This window comes from Pelophylax lessonae (genome assembly GCF_965119305.1).
Source record: "Pelophylax lessonae genome assembly, chromosome: 3".
Classification (NCBI taxonomy): Eukaryota; Metazoa; Chordata; class Amphibia; order Anura; family Ranidae; genus Pelophylax; species Pelophylax lessonae.
The window spans coordinates 163,932,647-163,950,496 of record NC_138770.1 but is presented as its reverse complement, the minus strand read 5'-3'; the positions used below and the strand labels follow the sequence as shown (position 1 = coordinate 163,950,496).

The window sequence follows — 17,850 nt, the reverse complement described above, 5'->3', positions numbered from 1 at the left end:
TCAGTACACTCTGATGTGTGCCCTCTTCCTGAAACTTCTTCCTCCCCTGCTTCACAGGATCAAGATGGAGGTAAATTTGGTTATCTCCATTGCTTTGTATTTGCCCAAGCAGATGTCACACTTATTTGGAAAGAGTCCTGACAGATGCTCCATGGGAACTGTTGCACTAATTTGTCACCCTGCTTCAGTCACAGGCTGTAACAGCATGGCTGTTGAAGCCCAGGTTCTGAGGGATAGGACAGCTCGAAGTCTGTGATATCTATGATGCTAAAAGCTAGACAGTCCTCCTAAAATAAAAGCTAGACAGTCCTCTTCCTGCAAGGTCTATCCTTTGCAAAGAAGGCATACTTTATTAAAATCTAGTCTATTCTTCCATCCAGGAGTATGTTGGACAAATCCTCCTCTACCTAGAGCTAGATTTGGACCAGCATTTATAGTGTCTTGAAAAAGTATTCATACCCCTTGAAATGTTCCACATTTTGCCATGTTACAACCAAAAACTTAAATGTATTTTATTGGGATTTTATGTGATAGACCAACACAAAGTGGCACATTGTGAAGTGGAAGGAGAATGATAAATGGTTTTCAAACTTTGTGGCGTGCATTTGTATTCAGCCCCCCTGAGTCAATACTTTTCCTGTAATTACAGCTGAAAGTCATTTTGGGTATGTCTACCAGCTTTGCACATCTAGAGTGACATTTTTGTCCATTCTTTGAAAAATAGCTCAAACCCTGTGAAATTGGATGGAGAATGTCTGTGAACAGCAATTTTCAAGTCTTGCCAAAAATTCTCAATTGTGTTTATGTCTGGACTTTGACTTGGCCATTCTAACACATGAATATGCTTTGATCTCAACCATTCAAATTTAGCTCTGTCTGTATGTTTAGGGTCTTTGTCCTGCTGGAAGGTGAACCTTCGCCCCTCAGTCTCCAGTCTTTTGCAGACTCTTACAGGTTTTCTTCTAAGATTGCCCTGTATTTGGCTGCATCCATCTCCCCATCAACGCTGACCAGCTTCCCTGTCCCTGGTAAAGGAAAGCATCCCCACAACATGATGCTACCACCACTATGTTTCACGTTGGGGATGGTGTGCTAAGGGTTATGTGCAGTGTTAACACGCGATAAGAAAATTAGAAGTAAAATTTAGTCTGACGAAAGATCTGCTGATTTTTCGGATCATTAGTATAGTGCTCATGCTATAACATTTTTATCGTAAGTGAATACAATGTCCTTTTTTTGTTAGTACAATTTTCGTCCGAAAGAAATCATAGGAGCAAGACTACGCATGCTCAAACGAATACATACAAAACAATTTTCACACGTAACATCACTTTTGAAGTTGAATTCTGTCGTTTGAGAATTTTCGTATGAAAGTAACCTCTTAATTTTTGGTATGAGACTAGCATACAACAAAATTAGTCCGGTAATCTGATTGTGTGAACGAGGCTTTCGTTTTCTGCTACACATAGCGTTTTGCTTTTAGGCCAAAAGGTTCAACCTTGGTCTCATCTGACCAGAACTGTTGATCTCTGCAGCTCCTCCAGAGTTACCATGGGCCTCTTGGCTGCTACTCTCATTTATGTTCTCGTTGCCCTGCCTGTCAGTTTAGGTGGACGGCCATGTCTTGGTAGGTTTGCAGTTGTGCCATACTCTTTTCATTTTTGGATTATGAATTGAACAGTGCTCTGTTGTGAGATGTTCAAAGCTTGGGATATTGTGTTTTTTTTATTACCTAACCCTGCTTTAAACTACTCCACAACTTTATCTCTGATCTGTCTGGTGTGTTCCTTGGCTTTCATGATGATGTTTGTTCACTAATGATCCGTACACACGTGCAGATTATCTGTTAGATATACTCCTCTCTATTTTTCACCCACAAGGTGGTGTTTCTTGTAGTCCTCACTACTGTGAGTTAGATGTCAGAACTGGTGTCTCTATCCCACTAGAAACCCTTTTTCAGTTTTACATAGAGGCAAGGTGATTTTGAGTCCTAGGACTACTTGCCCAAAGTATTTTCTACCTTTCACCTCAACCAGGACATAGTATTTTTTTCCCATTTTAGCTCCAGTTCCCCAAAAGTAATTTTCTCTCCATTGTCTAAATGTGAGTCTGTCTTTCAGCCATTGCTTCTTTTAGACTAATTCTGCTCGTACCTAATGGACTTTGAAGATGCACTGGATTCTTGTTCTGTCTTTTCTAGGTGCCTTAGGCAAACCATCGTTACTCGCAAGGTGACTTTTCCTGTCTGGGCACACTGTACCAGGTCTTTGAGTGCTTCTTTGGCTTATCAGCCTCAAGCAGCTGTTTCCCATAGCATCTGTGTATCTGCAGTGTATGATCCAAAACACTGCTGTGTCTGACTACAAGTCTCATGAGATTTGGTGATGTCACTTTAGGAAGTAAAAGCCATGCCTCTACTAAGATGGCTGCCTCCACACAGTCATGGTGTAGAACAAGGCATGTTAAGTCAGTAATGCGGAATGATCCGCTGCAGAGAACCCAGAGGTAATGCTGCTGACTAGACTTTTTTCCCCCCTCTACCTCCGGTTTTTTTAATTTTATTTTTTTGTACAGCTTCCACAGTTCAGTTCCTGTTTCAGCACTCCAAAAGTTTGGCATAATTGTTTTCAGTGTTACTGTTCTCTCTTCTGTTTTGTAATGCATTAGGATTTTTAAAAATCTTTCTTGCTGTAGTTTGTCTTAAAGAGGTTGTAAACCCACTTGTATAACATTTACCTATAGGTAAGCCTATATTAAGGCAGGCTTACCTATAGGTGCTATAAATATCTCCCAAACTTGCACCGTTTAGGAGATATTTACAGTGCAAACTGCAGATGACGTCATTGGCGCAGGCGCTCTGAGGGAACGGCCACCCGTGCAGTTCCTTCAGAGCGCAGTGCCGTGAACGGCAGCTCCCGCGCGCGGGAGTGATGTAATCGCGCCTCCGGCCAATCAGATGGCCGGAGGACGCGAACCCGGAAGCAGGACGGCAGGACATGTCGCCGTCCTGTCGCTGAGGTGGCGGCACGGCGGGGGGCTTCGTTTTAAGGTAAGTACTACATAATGAGCTAGTATGTGATGCATATTAGCTCATTATGCCTTTCTCTTTACAGGGCTTTTTTTTTCTCTTTTTTTTTTTTTTTTTTTTTCGACTTCCTCTTTAAAGTCATCAGTAGGAGTGTATAGTATCATGTGCCTAATGCAGATTAAGCCATACTCAAGCTTTTTAATTTATGCAACTTTAGTCAGAATTCAGGCTTTCCTCCCCCTGAAACAACCTACCGAAAATGCATACAAATGGTCCATTGACACTTTTCATTCTCGGTTACGAATATTGACGCTAACCAGAAATAGACTATAGGACTTTAACCGTACCATATGCTTTGATATTTGATATTTAATATTTATCTGTAAACATATCCCAAAACTGGGACACATACAATTAGCTCAACAACAACATGAGTGATGCTGTTCATATTTACGTACAGTGGATATCATACATTTCTGTCATAATATATATATAATTTTCTTTTTTTTTTTTTTTCTATTTACATTTACATATTGTTAGATGCAAAACTGTTAAGACGTAAAATGCATTTTGATCTCATCTAGATGGGTATGGGGACTTTATTCTCAAAGCCTTTCTCAGGTCAGAACGCGCTTCTTCAGTAATAGCGGGAGGTAAGTATGTGAAAGGCAGATTACAGTGTATTCATACATTATCTTCTATAATTCCAAAATATTTTTTGTAGGTTCCTTTAACCAGTTCTGGACCGGAAGCATTTACCCTCTTAATGACCAGGCAATTTTTTTGCGATTCGGCACTGCGTTACTTTACGGAAAATCGCGCAGTCGTGTGACACTGTACTGAAATAAAATTAATGTCTTTTTTCCCCACAACAAATGGGGCTTTCTTTTGGTGGTATTTGATCACCTCTGCAAATTTATTTTTTGCGCTATAAACAAAAAAAGAGCGACAATTCAAGGGAAATTTTTTTTTCACATTCTGCTATATAACATTCCCAAAAAAAAAAAAAATTTAAAAATCAAAATTTCTCTATCGCTCATTGACGTACGCAGTCTCTGATCCATATCAGTAGGGTTATACTGCCCCCTACAAGAGTAGGACACTAGGCAGAAAAAAAGTTCTGGCTACGCCTATGGGCAGTCCCAGGGGTATTCTCTCTCTCTTTCTCGCTTTCTCTTTCTTTCTCTCTTTCTCTTTCTTTCTCTCTTTCTCTTTCTTTTTCTCTTTCTCTCTTTCTCTCTCGTCCGTTTTAATCTGCCTAATCAGGAGTAAGGACCTAGTGCTGGGATCTCTGGTCCTGGCAAGTTTTTATTTATTTATTTTTTTTATTCTAGATTATTTTTTTTGGTTGGCTTTTTCTCCAGTTTTTTTTTCCTGTGTTATCTACAAGCAACTATGCCAGATCTGGGCGATGGGCTGGATGTATAGATCCAGTGGTCACCCCGGCCAGCGAGTGCGTGCAGACCTTAGCTCTGCGCTGGGTGGGCCGTGACATAGTCCCACTGGACGGGGACTGGCCCTGCGAGTTAAACGTCTCACCATGTCGCATATGGCCGTGTCTAGGCCCGAGTCGCAGCGTTCCTATTTGGCCGACAGCCCCCCCCACTTTGGGGAGGGGTTCTGTCAGGAGATGGCGCAAACCTGTTTCGGTATGGTGAGTAAATGTCCCCCCCTCTTCCCCTGGCGGATTTTGGGGTAGACGCGGGCCCCTCCCTGGGACAGTCAGACCCTTACAGTCCCCTCTGTCCTGTCAGACACCCCCTCTTCTACCTCCCCCCCCCCCCTCACACTGGGGGCTATTGGACCTACTCCCGGGGGCTGGGTCCACGCCGCCGGTGCCAAACGGGACACGCGGGGGTCGCCATTTTCTTGTAGCCTCGTGCTTAAGAGATCGGCGTGGTTCACTCTATAGGAATCCGAATGGGAGTTCCTAGAGTTTTTTTTTTTTTTTTTTTGTGGGTGGAGCCCCTCCCTGTACCCTGGGCTGTTTCTCAGATCCTACCTTTTTTGGATCGAGCTGCTGCTGACACGTGCTGTGCAGACGTTATGGGACTCATCTGCATGTGGGTACAGTGAGTCCGGGTGTCTCTCTCTCTGCTAGGGGTCTCCAGTGCACTTGCCTAACCTCCGGGGCGGCGCTGTAGCACGGTGGGACTTTTTGAAAGAAAAAAAGTTGTCGTCTTCTTTTTTTTTTTTTTTTTCAGCCTTTGCTGACTGGTTCCCTTGGTGCAACATAGACCCTACAGATCTTGTGTCCCCACCTGACCCCTCGGGAAACGTTTGTGTCCTGGGTGCAGGTGGCCTTTAAAGGGCGAGGTGCTAAGAAACTGCTTCCGCCTACCCCTGCCTCATCTGATGTCTCAGGTTCTGAGTCTGATTCAGCCATCGCAGTCGCGGGTCTCCCTGCTGGGTCCACTACCTTGCGCCCTGTCTCCTCTGATAGTGAGGATGACATTTCTACCTCCACTCCTCGCAAGATAAGGTGCTGGTGGACACACTAGTTGTTTCTGTGCGTGAGACCCTAAAAATGGAGGACGAGGCGCAGGCACAGGTTACGTTTGGCACTCACAAGCCATCCAGAGCGGCAAAGGTTTTTCCCTTTCCTGCGTATTTGACATCATGCTCAAAAAGAATGGGACTGCCCAAAGCGTTCCTCTGGGGTGTCTAAGCGGATTGCTAGACGCTACCCATTTGAGGATTCTGATGAAATGGACTGTGTCATCTACGGTGGACCCTTCGGTCTCCAGGCTTAATAAAGCTACAGTGATTCCAGTGGAGGATTCCCCGTCCTTTAAGCATCTGAAAGATAGGAAGGCAGAGTTTGTGGCCAGCAATATGTACTCCCTGGCGGGGTCTTCACGGAGACAGGTGTTTACGGTTGCCCTTGTCACGCAAACATTAACTGAATGGGCTAAAGTTGCTACACCGTGACTTGGAGGGAAAACATCTCCCTCCTGTCTTTGAGGAGCTGTTGGACCAGCTGGTGCAGGGGCTGCAATTTGTTTGCGATGCCACGCTGCACACTGCTCCAATATTGGCCGACTGTTGGTTCGGCAGTGGTCCTCCGGCGTATACTTTGGCTAAAGTGCTGGTCTGCAGATCAGACTATAAAGAAGGCCTTGACTGATCTGCGTCTTCAAGGCTCCCTTGGGCGGTTCCAAGCGACCATGGTCAGGCAAACAAGTCTGGTTTCTCCAGACCTGCGGACAAGACCACCTCGGCCTGAAGGTGCACCCTCACCCGTATTTGGGGTGGGGGATGTCTTTGCCAGTTTCCGGACCTGTGGCTATCCCGGATACCAGACAAATGGGTTCAGGAGGTCATACGGTCCGGTTACAATATCGAGTTTCGATCCGTCCCTCCAGTAAGGTTTTTAGTTTCCAATGTGCTACTGACCTTTGGATCGCTTGCTGGCGCTCTCTGGGGCAATTCAGGACCTGGTTCAACGGGGTAATCGTTTTTGGTTCTGTGTGCAGAAAGTTTTCAGGGCTTTTATTCAAACCTGTTAATGGTTCCCAGGAAGGAAGGCAAGGTGCGTCCAATCCTGGACCTGAAAGCACTAAATTGCTTCTTGCGAGTTCAAAAATTCAAGATGGAATCGGTTCACATGGTGTTGGCCTCCCTACATTAGGGGGGATTTCCTGGCCTCCATAGACATCACAGATGCCTACCTTCACATCCCAATCTGTGCAGGACACCAAAGGTTTCTCCCTTTTTGCCATGGGAGAGGATCACTATCAGTTTGTGGCGTTGCCCTTTGGCCCCGCCTCTGCTCCTCGGGTCTTCACAAAGGTGTTGGCTCCGATCCTGGCGCTGTTGCGGCAGTGGGGGATATCTGCCCTGGGTTACCTGTACGATCTGCTTCTCCGTGCGGAGTCTCCTACGGTGCTGGAAACAAATTTGGAAATCACCATGAGAACTCTGGAGGAGTTTGGGTGCATTCTGAACCTTCAGATGTCATCCTTGGTCCCTTCCATGAGACTGGACTACCTTGGGCCTGACTTTGGACTCGTCCTCAGCCAGGGTGTTTCTGCTCTGGAAAAACTCCAAAAACTCCAGACTGCAGTTCAGCTGTTGCTGTCCAGTAAATGGTCGTCCCTTCGGACCTGTATGAGAGTTCTGGGACTGATGGTGTCATCCTTTGAGGCAGTCCCCTTCGCTCAATTCCATACGAGGATCCTCCAGAGGAAGAAATCCTTCTCAATTGGAACAAGAATCCAAATTCCCTGGACATTTTGATCCAGCTGAGCCAGGTGACCAAGGAGTCCCAGATCTTGTGGCTTTGGTCCCCGATGCTCAAGCAAGGGAAATCCTAACTCCCTATATATTGGACTATTGTCACTACGGATGCAAGTCTGTCCTTTCTCGGCAGGTTGCCTGCTCAAGGAGTCTGGTCCCTGGAGGAATCCAGGTTACCGATCGATGTTCTGGCGCCAAGAGTGATCCGGCTTTGCCTAGTCCACTGGACCGAATACCTGCACGGTTATCCAGTGCACATTCAATCCGACAACGCCACAGCTTAGATCAGTCGCCAAGGGGACACCAAATGTGTCCTAGTGGCCTTGGAAGTGGCAGGCATCCTTTGTTGGGCGGAACGCTTTTTTTTTAGCTCTCTCAGCTGTTCACATTCCAGGAGTGGAAAATTGGCAAGCGGATTACCTCAGTCAACAGGCCTTGGAAGCAGGATAATGTTCCCTCCATCCGGAGGTGTTGCATCAGTTGTGCCTTCGTTGGGGCACTCCAGATGTAGATCTGTTGGTTTCTCGGGTCAACAGAAAAGTACAGAGGTGTGTGGCCCTGGACCCTCTGGCAGCCGCCGCAGACGAGCTGGTTGCCCCGTGGGGTCAGTATCAACTGATGTACGCCTTTCCTCTCTCAAGTTGCTGCCAAGACTTCTTCGCAGTATCAAGGTGGAAGGGATTCCAGTCATTCCTTTGGCTCTGGACCTGCCTCGCCGAGCTTGGTACACCGACCTAGTTAGGCTAGTCGCAGATGCTCCTTGGAGACTTCCTCTCATGGAGGATTAACTGTCTCAAGGGACAATTTTCCATCCTGCTTTACGGTCGCTGGCTTTGACAGCTTGGCTGTTGAAGCCAGGTGCTGAAGAACAGGGGATTGTCTGCTTCAGTGATTCCCACTCTGCTTAAAGCGAGGAAAGCGACTTTTAGGAAGATTTATCATCGTACGTGGAAGTCTTATATTGCGTGGTGGGAGTCTCTGGGGGCTCCCCCTCGCACTTACTCGGTGGCTCGAATCTTGGCTTACCTTCAACGAGGAGTTGATCAAAAGTTGGCCTTGAGTACTATCAAGGGTCAAGTTTCGGCTTTGGCAATGTTCTTCCAAAGGCCACTGACCGCCCATTCCCTGGTGCGTAACTTCATCCAGGGGGTGAGACACTTGGTACCTCCGGTGCGACCTCCATTGCCACCTTGGGATTTTAATTTAGTGCTGTCGGTTCTTCAGAAACCTCCTTTTGAAAGTATTTGGGAGATACCCCTGCTTACTTTATCCCAGAAGGTGGCCTTCTTGGTGGCTATCACTTCTGCGCGCAGGGTGTCGGAACTGGCGGCATTGTCCTGTCGTTCTACCTACCTGGTGGTTTACAGGGATAAAGTGGTACTTCGTCTGGATCCGTCCTTCTTTCCGAAGGTGCTTTGCAGTTTTCACTTAAATGAGTACATCGTGTTACCTTCTTTGTGTCCTAAGCCAAAACATCCTAAGGAATTTGCGCTGCATACTCTGGATGTGGTTCGGGCAATCGGGGTGTACTTGGCAACTACTGAGTCTTTCCGAAAGTCAGATTCGCTCTTTGTACTCACGGATGGTCCAAAGAAAGGGCTGCCTGTGTCTGCTGCTACTACTTCCAGATGGATCAGACAGACAGTTGTGCAGGCTTATTCAAATAAGGGTCAGGTTTCCCTGTTAAGGCGCATTCTACTCGGGCGCTTAGTGCTTCCTGGGCTTTTTGCCATCAGGCATCTGTGCTTCAGGTTTGCAAGGCGGCTACCTGGTCGTCTACCTGGGTGGCCTTTATTCCCTGGCCACTACCTCTTCCCCTTTGTACATTCAAGAGGTTCTGTGGCTGAAGAGGGTGAGTTTATCTTTTAGAGCCATTCATGTGGCATTTATGGACCATTTTTGAGCCTAATATGCAAGTTACTTAAGAACATTGGATTTACTGGTTTGGATACTAGTCACTATGCCATGGTATTTCTGCAGATGAAGATTGCATCCCAATACAAACTTCAAATGTGTGAGATTTAATCTTAGTAGGTTATGATACTTCTAATTTAGTATTTATCCATGGGGCTGTTACTCTTGATTTGTACTAAAGTTTATTCTGGTTGGGCCTATAAGCTCATTTAGAGATCCTGGCATTAGTTGTTCATTCTTACATTTGTGTTTTTTTACATACTTGCAGCGTAATCTATGGGATCCTAAAAGCTTCCATCCTCTCCTTGTTTCTGTTCTGATTGTCCATATACACTGTATTGTCAAAAGTATTGAGACGTCTACCTTTACACACACATGACCTTTTAATGGCGTCTTAGTCCGTAGTGTTCAATATGGAGTTGGCCTACCCTTTGCAGCTATAATAGTTTCAACTTTTGTGAGAAGGCTGTCCATAAGGATTAGGAGTGTGTCTATGGGAACATTTGACCATTCTTCCAGAAGCGCATTTGTTAGGTCAGGCACTGATTGGGACGAGAAAGCCTGGCTCGCAGTCTCCACTCTAATTCATCCCAAAGGGGTTCTATAGGGTTGAGGTCGGGACTCTGTGCAGGCCAGTTAAGTTCCTCCACCCCAAACTCGCTCCTTCATGTCTTTATGGAACTTGCTTTTTGCACTGGTCCAAATAATTTTGTGGAGGAGGGATTATGGTGTGGGGTTGTTTTTCAGGGGTTGGACTTGGCCCTATAGTTCCAATGAAGGGAAGGCATCAGCATACCAAGACATTTTGGACAATATCATTCTCCCAACTTTGTGGAACAGTTTAGGGTTGGCCCTTCCTGTTCCAACATGACTGAGCACCAATGCACAAAGTAAGGTCCATAAAGACACCTAGATGAGCGAGTTTGGGGTGGAGGAACTTGACTGGCCTGCACAAGGCTGCAAAGGGTGGGCCAACTTAATATCTAACCCTATAGAGGAAGACTGGGATGCAATAAAGTTCATGAGTGCTACCGGCACTGGGGGAGCTACAGTTCATTGAGGGAACCACAAATACAAACATGCCCTGTGACATACTGAAACAGAGCATGATCTTTCCCCCCCGCAGGGCAGTATTGCAACATAACGAACCCAAACACACCTCCAAGATGACCACTGCCTTGCTAAAGAAGCTGAGGGTAAAAGTGATGGACTGGCCAAGCATGTCTGAAGATCTAAACCCTATTGAGCATCTGTGGGGCATCATCAAACGGCAGGTGGAGGAGCGCAAGGTCTCAAACATCCACCAGCTCCGTGATGTCGTCATGGAGGAGTGGATGAGGACTCCAGTGGCAATGAAGCTCTGGTGAACTCCGTGCCCTAGAGAGTTAAGGCAGTGCTGGAAAATAATGGTGGCCACACAAATTGACACTTTGGGTCCAATTTGGACATTTCCACTTAGGAGTGTACTCCCTTTTGTTGCCAGTGGTTTAGACATTAATGGCTGTGTTGTTGTTATTTTGAGGGGATAGCAAATTTTACACGGTTTATACAAGCTGTACACTTACTACTTTACATTGTAGCGAAGTGTAATTTCTTCAGGGTTGTCACATGTGCATTATAGACTGTATGAATCTGCCCTTCTTTTTCAAAGGTTAGCTGTTAGTGGTATCACATCCTGTTATATCAGACTTGTGAGGCTACAGAAAACATGACCGTTTTTGTTTACTATTCTGCCTCCTAATTTTTAGGGAAAAATAGAATTTAGCTGACTGTTTTTATGTAATTATTGTTGAACACCATTACAGCCAACTTGTTTTGCATATTTCGCTTCTGTTTCGTCTTCAGAGATCTGAAACGTAAAGGTGGTCAAGTACAGAACTGCAAAGCTAAAATTGAACTTCTTGGAAGCTACGATCCTCAGAAGCGACTCATTATTGAAGATCCTTATTATGTAAGTGTGTTTTAAACCTTTTGCTAGCTCTGTTTGAATAACAATGCACAAAACCAAAATGGTCTTAGTTTACTGTTTGCCCGATGCATGGAGCACTGAAGCTGTGCTAAAGTCAGTGTCTTTTTTATATAGCTTTGTGATTGGGAGTTGTAATAATAATATTATTAGTGTAAGTTTCAAATACATGGGCATGCTACTGTCGAAAGTAGCAATATAGTAAATTTGCATTTTTTTCAAATTACAATACAAAGGTTTGGAGAGAAGTATACATAAATATGGTTACCAATGGTGATCCTGTAGATCTTTTGTGACTACATGTACACTAGGGATCGACTGATTATCGGCAAAGCCGATATATCGAGGGCCAATCTGCACTTTCCCTGATATGTCGGAATCGGCCTCCATGGTGACCAATATTGCCTATATTTCGGAAAGTGCTTGTACCGGAGTGATGCCTGCAGCTAGAGGCATCACCCCGGTATCGACGTCTATAGCCGACGGTCGGCTGTCTTGTAATGACAACCGATGCAACTGAGAAGCCGCATGGCTGTCATTACAAGGAGCTGGCGGGGACGCCTCCCGCCCACTTCCGCGGTTCGCCCGGGTCTCCCGTCCCACCGGGAGACCCGGGCAACCAGCCTGCAAAGCCGCCGAAGGCCCGATCAGAGCCGCATTCGGCTCTGATCGGGTCTCCATGCAAAAACCCAGAAATTATGTCATGACATCACTTCCGGGTACTGGCACCAGATTCAAAAAATTACAGCATTCAAAACAACCAAACTTGGCGTTTTGAATGCTTTTAAGTGCAGACGAGGGGTTTAGGGTCTTTTAGACCCCCAGATCCCTCCACAAGAGTACCTGTCAAAGAAAAAAAATGTTTTTTTTTTTTTTTTTTAAATGTAAAAAAAATATCGGCCTATACGCGATAAACAAAATAGAACCTCTCATGGTTTTTAAAGCGGTCTGTGTTCCCACTAGTGTAATTCCCCTAATCGTCTCGAAATAGAAGGTTGGGTACCATTTATATATTTCTCCTTCTGATGTCAGGATTTAAGGTTTCCAAGGCATTCAATTACATTAAAATCTTGCTCAGCTTGCACACTTTTTGGTGTACTTAAGTGTATGTAAACACTAAAAATGAACTTTTTATTTCTTCGCTTTTGGGCTGTTAAATATACAATGAAAAGCATTTTGTTATATTATCTGTTTTGCCAGTTACCAGTATTTTCTCAAGCATTGTCGTCCGCTGTGCCCAGTCTACCTATGTGAACTACACCTCCCCCTCCATATTCTGGAGATAAGGAAAGGTGTTTTTTTTTTTTTTTTTTTTAAGTTCTAACGCACTTCCTGTCCTGGGCTAACAATACTGCTCCTCCATAGATATACAGTACAGTGAGTCAACGTTATGACTGTAGGTCAGAAAGTGTTATTGACGGGATCACCAGGTGAGAATAGAGAGGGAACCACTTTAAAATATATAAACTATTGTAGTCACCACATCTATGGACTCTAAGCTGCAGTAATACTGCTGTAATACATTTTCATTTCATATTTAAATATAATTTCTCTATCATTTATTGACTGACACAGCTCCTAATCTTCTTACCCACTGGGTTATACTGCCCCCTACAGGAGTAGGGCACTAGGCAGAAAAAAAGCTTGACTACACCTATAGGCAGTCCAAGGGGGTATACTCCCACTGTCAGCACTCAGTTTTTTTCTGCCTAGTCAGGAGTAAGGACCTAGTTCCTTGCTGGGATCTTCGGTCCTGGCAATTTTTTCCTTTTCAATGGGTTTTTCCTGTGAGAATCTACAATCAACTGCTGGACTGGGCAACGGGCTTGATATTTTTCAAAATCCAGTGGTCATCTCAATCTGGCAAGCGAGCGCGCACAGGCCTCAGCTCCGCGCTAGGTCTTGTGACATTGCTCCAGTGGACAGGGGCTGGCCTGCGAGTTAAATGTCTTGCGAGGTCGCATACATCCCCCCATCTCGATGGAGAGGAGGTTCTGTCTGGTGCCCACCCTGTTCTGGTATGGAAAGTAGCTTCCCCCCCCCCTCCACCTAGAGGGTTTTGAGGTGGATGTGAGCCCCTACCTGGGACTGTCGGACCCACATGTTCTTCTCCCCATGCAGAATCCCCCCCCCCCGCTCTCTCTGCCGTCCCTGTGCACCCTTCGCCCCTCATCTGCCTACCCCCCTTCCCCATTGGGTGACCATACCACCTTTTCAGGTCAGTCTGGGGTGCTGAGCTGGCAGTGGGGGGGGGGTCACCGCCGGTGACCAGACTATCCGCTTTTGGGAGGGAGCTGTACCTGGTGGGGGCTCCTGCAAGGACCTCCCTTTCTGCTGGTGTCATTTTCGGGGCTTTCACTCATGGAGTCCCTGCAGCACATTTCCCCACCTGATCCCCCCTCAGAGGCTGCCAGACCATTCGGGTCCCAACAATCCCTTACTGCACTGACGGCGGTCCTGGAGTCTTTGGTGTCCAAGGTGGATTTGGTCCTGGGGAAACGAGCTAGCATAAAGCGCCCCCCGCCTTCACCTGCCTCATCGGTTTCATCAGATCCTGAATCTGATTCAGCCGCTGCGGACACAATTCACCCTGTTGGGTCTGTGTCCACACGCCCTGATTTCTCAGCTAGTGAGGATTATTCCTCTGCTCCTGTAGTCACGCATGAAAAGGCGCTGGTGGATGCACTGATTGTATCTGAGCATGAGACTTTCAAAATGGAGGATGCGAGAACCATAAATGCCAACATGTATTGTGACATACTGAAGCAGAGCATGATCCCCCTCGCTTCAGAGATTGGGCCACAGGGCAGTTTTTCAACATACAGTAACCCCAAACATTCCTCCAAGGCGACCACTGCCTTGCTAAAGAAGCGGAGGGTGAAGGTGATGGACTGTCCAAGCCGGTCTCCAGACCTAAAACCTGTTGAGCATTTGTGGGGCATCCTCAAACAGAAGGTGGAGGAGAGCAAGGTCTCCAACATCCACCAACTCCGTGATGTTGCATGGAGGAGTGGAAGAGGACTCCAGTGGCAATCGGTGAAGCTCTGGTGAACGCCATGCCAAAGGGGGTTAAGGCAGTGCTGGAAAAAAATGGTGGCCTCACAAAATATTGACACTTTGATCCCAATTAGGTCTTTTTCACTTAGGGGTGAACTCACTTTTGTTGCCAGCGGTTTAAACAATGATGGTTGTGTGTTTGAGTTATTTTGAGGGGACAGCAAATTTACACTGTTATACAAGCTGTAAATTACTACTTTACATTGTAGCAAATTGTCAATTCTTCAGTGTTGTCATGTGAAAAGCTATAATAAAATATTTACAAAAATGTGAGGGGGTTTACTCACTTTTGTGAGATACTGTATGTCTTCAGTTTATTTGTGAGTTAAAGACCTGGAACAAGTATGCAACTATTGTGTTTTCTCACTGCATGGCCTTAAAAAATGCGTTGAAGTTTTTGTTTGCATATGGTGAATTGTCACTTTAGCCACATATAGTTGACAAAACAGATCGTGAATAGTGACCACTAACCTTAAGCATTTGAGATACTTAATGTAAATCTATTTCGTTTTTAGTCTATGGCTATTTTTTTTTGTATGTAATCATCTTGATCTCCCTCTGTTTCCAGGGCAGTGATGAAGACTTTGAGACCGTCTACCAACAGTGTGTTAGATGCTGTAAATCATTTTTAGAGAAGTGCTCCTAGTACCACTCACCAGTCATGATGTTTTAAGATGTATCTGTTCTGTTCTGATAGTACATTCATCTTTTAGTCTTGTATTTTACCATGCAGCAAGGCCAGATGTTTAATTTATACATTGATGTTCAAGTATTTCATGTCATACTTCTCAGTTTCAGAAATTGGGTATACTACACAGAATCAGAAACGTATTTAATATCAAATCACAAAATAAAGTCCATTTTAATTTACAAGATGCTTTCCCTGCATGTTGTGTGTGTGTTTTCTGTAATGCTTGAAGTAGATCTAAACCCATTCTCTTAAAGCTTTAAAATGTTAGGGTTTACATCTTTCATATTGAAAATGACACCAACTAATATTTAGTTTGCTAAAGCATTGTCATAAAATATTGCCCTGTCATTTAAAATATTGTTTACACCATATTTTCATCCTCTGTAGCACTTTAGTGCTGTAGATCCCCTGCGGTCTATATAGCAATAGCTACAAAAATGCAGAAGCATAGTTGGGAAACCAGAACTCTATACCAAAAGAACTACCTGAACAAGGATCTTCAAGACATTGATTGATAGGTATTATTTTAATAAAGGCATCCAATTTAAAAAATATCACAGTGCATGTTAACGTGTAAAGGATGAAGTCAGGCAGATATAAAAGAAAACATTCTAATTGAACTTCCTGCTTCACCTCTGCCTCCAGCCTGCTCATTGGAAAGTAAACCAGCAGCACCATATTTTTCCAGCCAACAGGGAGCTGACCCAGGCAACAATAATACCAGGAGCAGTAGAATGGCTGGCCAAAAATTACAAATCATTTGGTGGATAAAACTCAACACTTTTTTATATTTTAGTTATGCATAAAGCTGTTTGCACTTTAGTATGCAGTCACTGGGAATGTCCAATTGCCTACAAAAATAGAGATGGAAGCCATGTTCGCAGCACTAGAAAATTCCTTAAACAGAAATGTGATCTGCCGCCACATACTGTCACGAGTGGAAGACATGGGACTAGATAGCCATACACAAACAATAAATGAATTAAAGTTTTAAAAATTGAACAAAGAAACCTGGCATACAAACTAGAAGATCAGAAAAACCAGAACAGAAGACAGAATCTGAAAATACGCGACCTACCAGAACTTATACATGGAGAGGCTTTAACAGAAATCCCACTGTTCGGTAGAGGAGAAGCAGAACAGATAAAAATAGAGTACATGGGATTAGAAGACCAAAAGGTACCCCAGTGGTGGCCCCAAGAGATATAAATAGATTCCGAAAATATGAAAAAGCTCAAATTTGGGGGAATGTGAAATGGGAAGCCACCACTAAAATATGAAAGTGTCAACCTTCAGATCTTCGCTAACCTATCACAGGAGACATTAAGAAGGAAACCGTTGTATGTAAAAATTCCGCGCTATGGTATACCTATCCGGCTGCAGGCTACCTCATATGTTATCCCAGTAAAGGGATACAAATGAATAAAGGGGAGAGAGGTAAATGGCAATGCCTGAAACCAAAAGGAGTATAAACCAGTGATAAAAATTTGAGTGTGTCTAACAAATGTCAATAATCCAAAACCTGTATATAAAAAAGAAAGTGCTAAGGTGCAGCAAATAAATAGTGTAGATATATATATATAGAAGAAACAGTACCAATGATGGTACTGTAACTAAAGGGTATGTGAAACTCAGTACCCAAATAAGAAAAACCTCAGTGCAAAAAGTGACATCTGTGCAAAAAATTGTCCATATGAAAGTAAATGATGCATAATCAAATCCCAGGGCTTAATCAATCTTCAATGGTGATTCGTGACTGTGAAGGCACGCGTGCTCCCCCTCTTTCCCAGGACCGCACTCTCCATATAAACGAACCCCTGCAGGGGTAACGAGCATCAATCACAGTTACAATGGCTCTTGTGTATATGCCCAGTATTCGAAAATTTAAATATATAGACCACGCATGCCAGTAGATTGGAAGTCCGTCTCAGTGGCCACAGATATGTAGTAATGGAAATAACCTCATAGTGTGATTCCGTAAATATAATTTGGTTTAGTGAAAAAAATTTCTACTCACAATCAGTAAAAAAAAGTAGTAAAACCGAGCTGTGCAAAGACGATACTTCCGGAACGCCATGTGTTCCATGAGGCCGAAGTGATGCTCTACGCGTTTCATCGATGTGATGTTATCAGGAGCAGTGTCACCTACGTCCATTCTGCATAATATATAGTATGTGGTAACTAGGCAACGGGGATGCCAAAAACCGGAAGACTTTATAGGTAGCCCATCCCGCTACAAATGAAATAGATCACCAGGCCGTTACCAAGCAGTGGGAGACAACAGTGTTTAAACAAGATAAGCATGTATATGGCCCATCTCACTCCATAGAGTTAATGAACTTATACCTATAAGGACGGTACTAATAGCCCACTCAATAAAGGCAAATAAGAATCAGTTTTTATATTCCATATATACCTTTGTAACCGATACTAGGATGCAACCCCTAGGAGAGGTTGAGTTTACTATGTTGCGCCTACATGGGAGGATGGTAAGTTATGGAGAAAGAAATGAATACCAACAAAAGAGGATAAATTTGACAAAGCCCATTGAATGGTATGGGCCTGACCCAAATAGGGGACTAAAAATTGCCATGTATATGGAAAAAAGGGGACTAAAAATTGCCATGTATATGGAAAAAAGGAACAAAGGAGAAAAATCTGAAAGAATGAGGAAGATGTAATATGGAATAATATATTATTCCACAGGTATCCAGGTGCAGTAGAGACTTAAAAGTTGAAAATAAAGCAATTCAAGTCAATATCGAAGTTTAGCCCTTTGGGTTGTAAAGACTCCAGCTGGTAAATCCACTTTGTTTCATTGTGGGATATTTTGATCTTTTTGTTATCACCCCTCCAATGACTCCTGATGGTATCTATCCCATAGAATATTAGTCTCTTTGGATCGTTATGTACTTCTAGAAAATGTCTCGATAAACTATGCTTCGGGAACCCCTT

General features: G+C 44.3%; 1 protein-coding gene across 2 annotated transcripts in view; it reads left to right on the top strand.

Annotated features, from left to right (window-relative positions):
- Positions 1-15,073, top strand: part of ACP1 (acid phosphatase 1) — an 87,591-nt gene extending 72,518 nt beyond the window's left edge. For both annotated transcript variants that reach the window (XM_082251299.1, XM_082251298.1), the window contains exons 5-6: positions 11,027-11,132; positions 14,773-15,073. In XM_082251299.1, the coding sequence (XP_082107425.1) occupies positions 11,027-11,132; positions 14,773-14,850 (184 nt within the window). In that variant the 3' untranslated portion in view covers positions 14,851-15,073. The remainder of the gene's footprint in view (positions 1-11,026; positions 11,133-14,772) is intronic.
- The last annotated feature ends 2,777 nt before the right edge of the window (positions 15,074-17,850 follow it).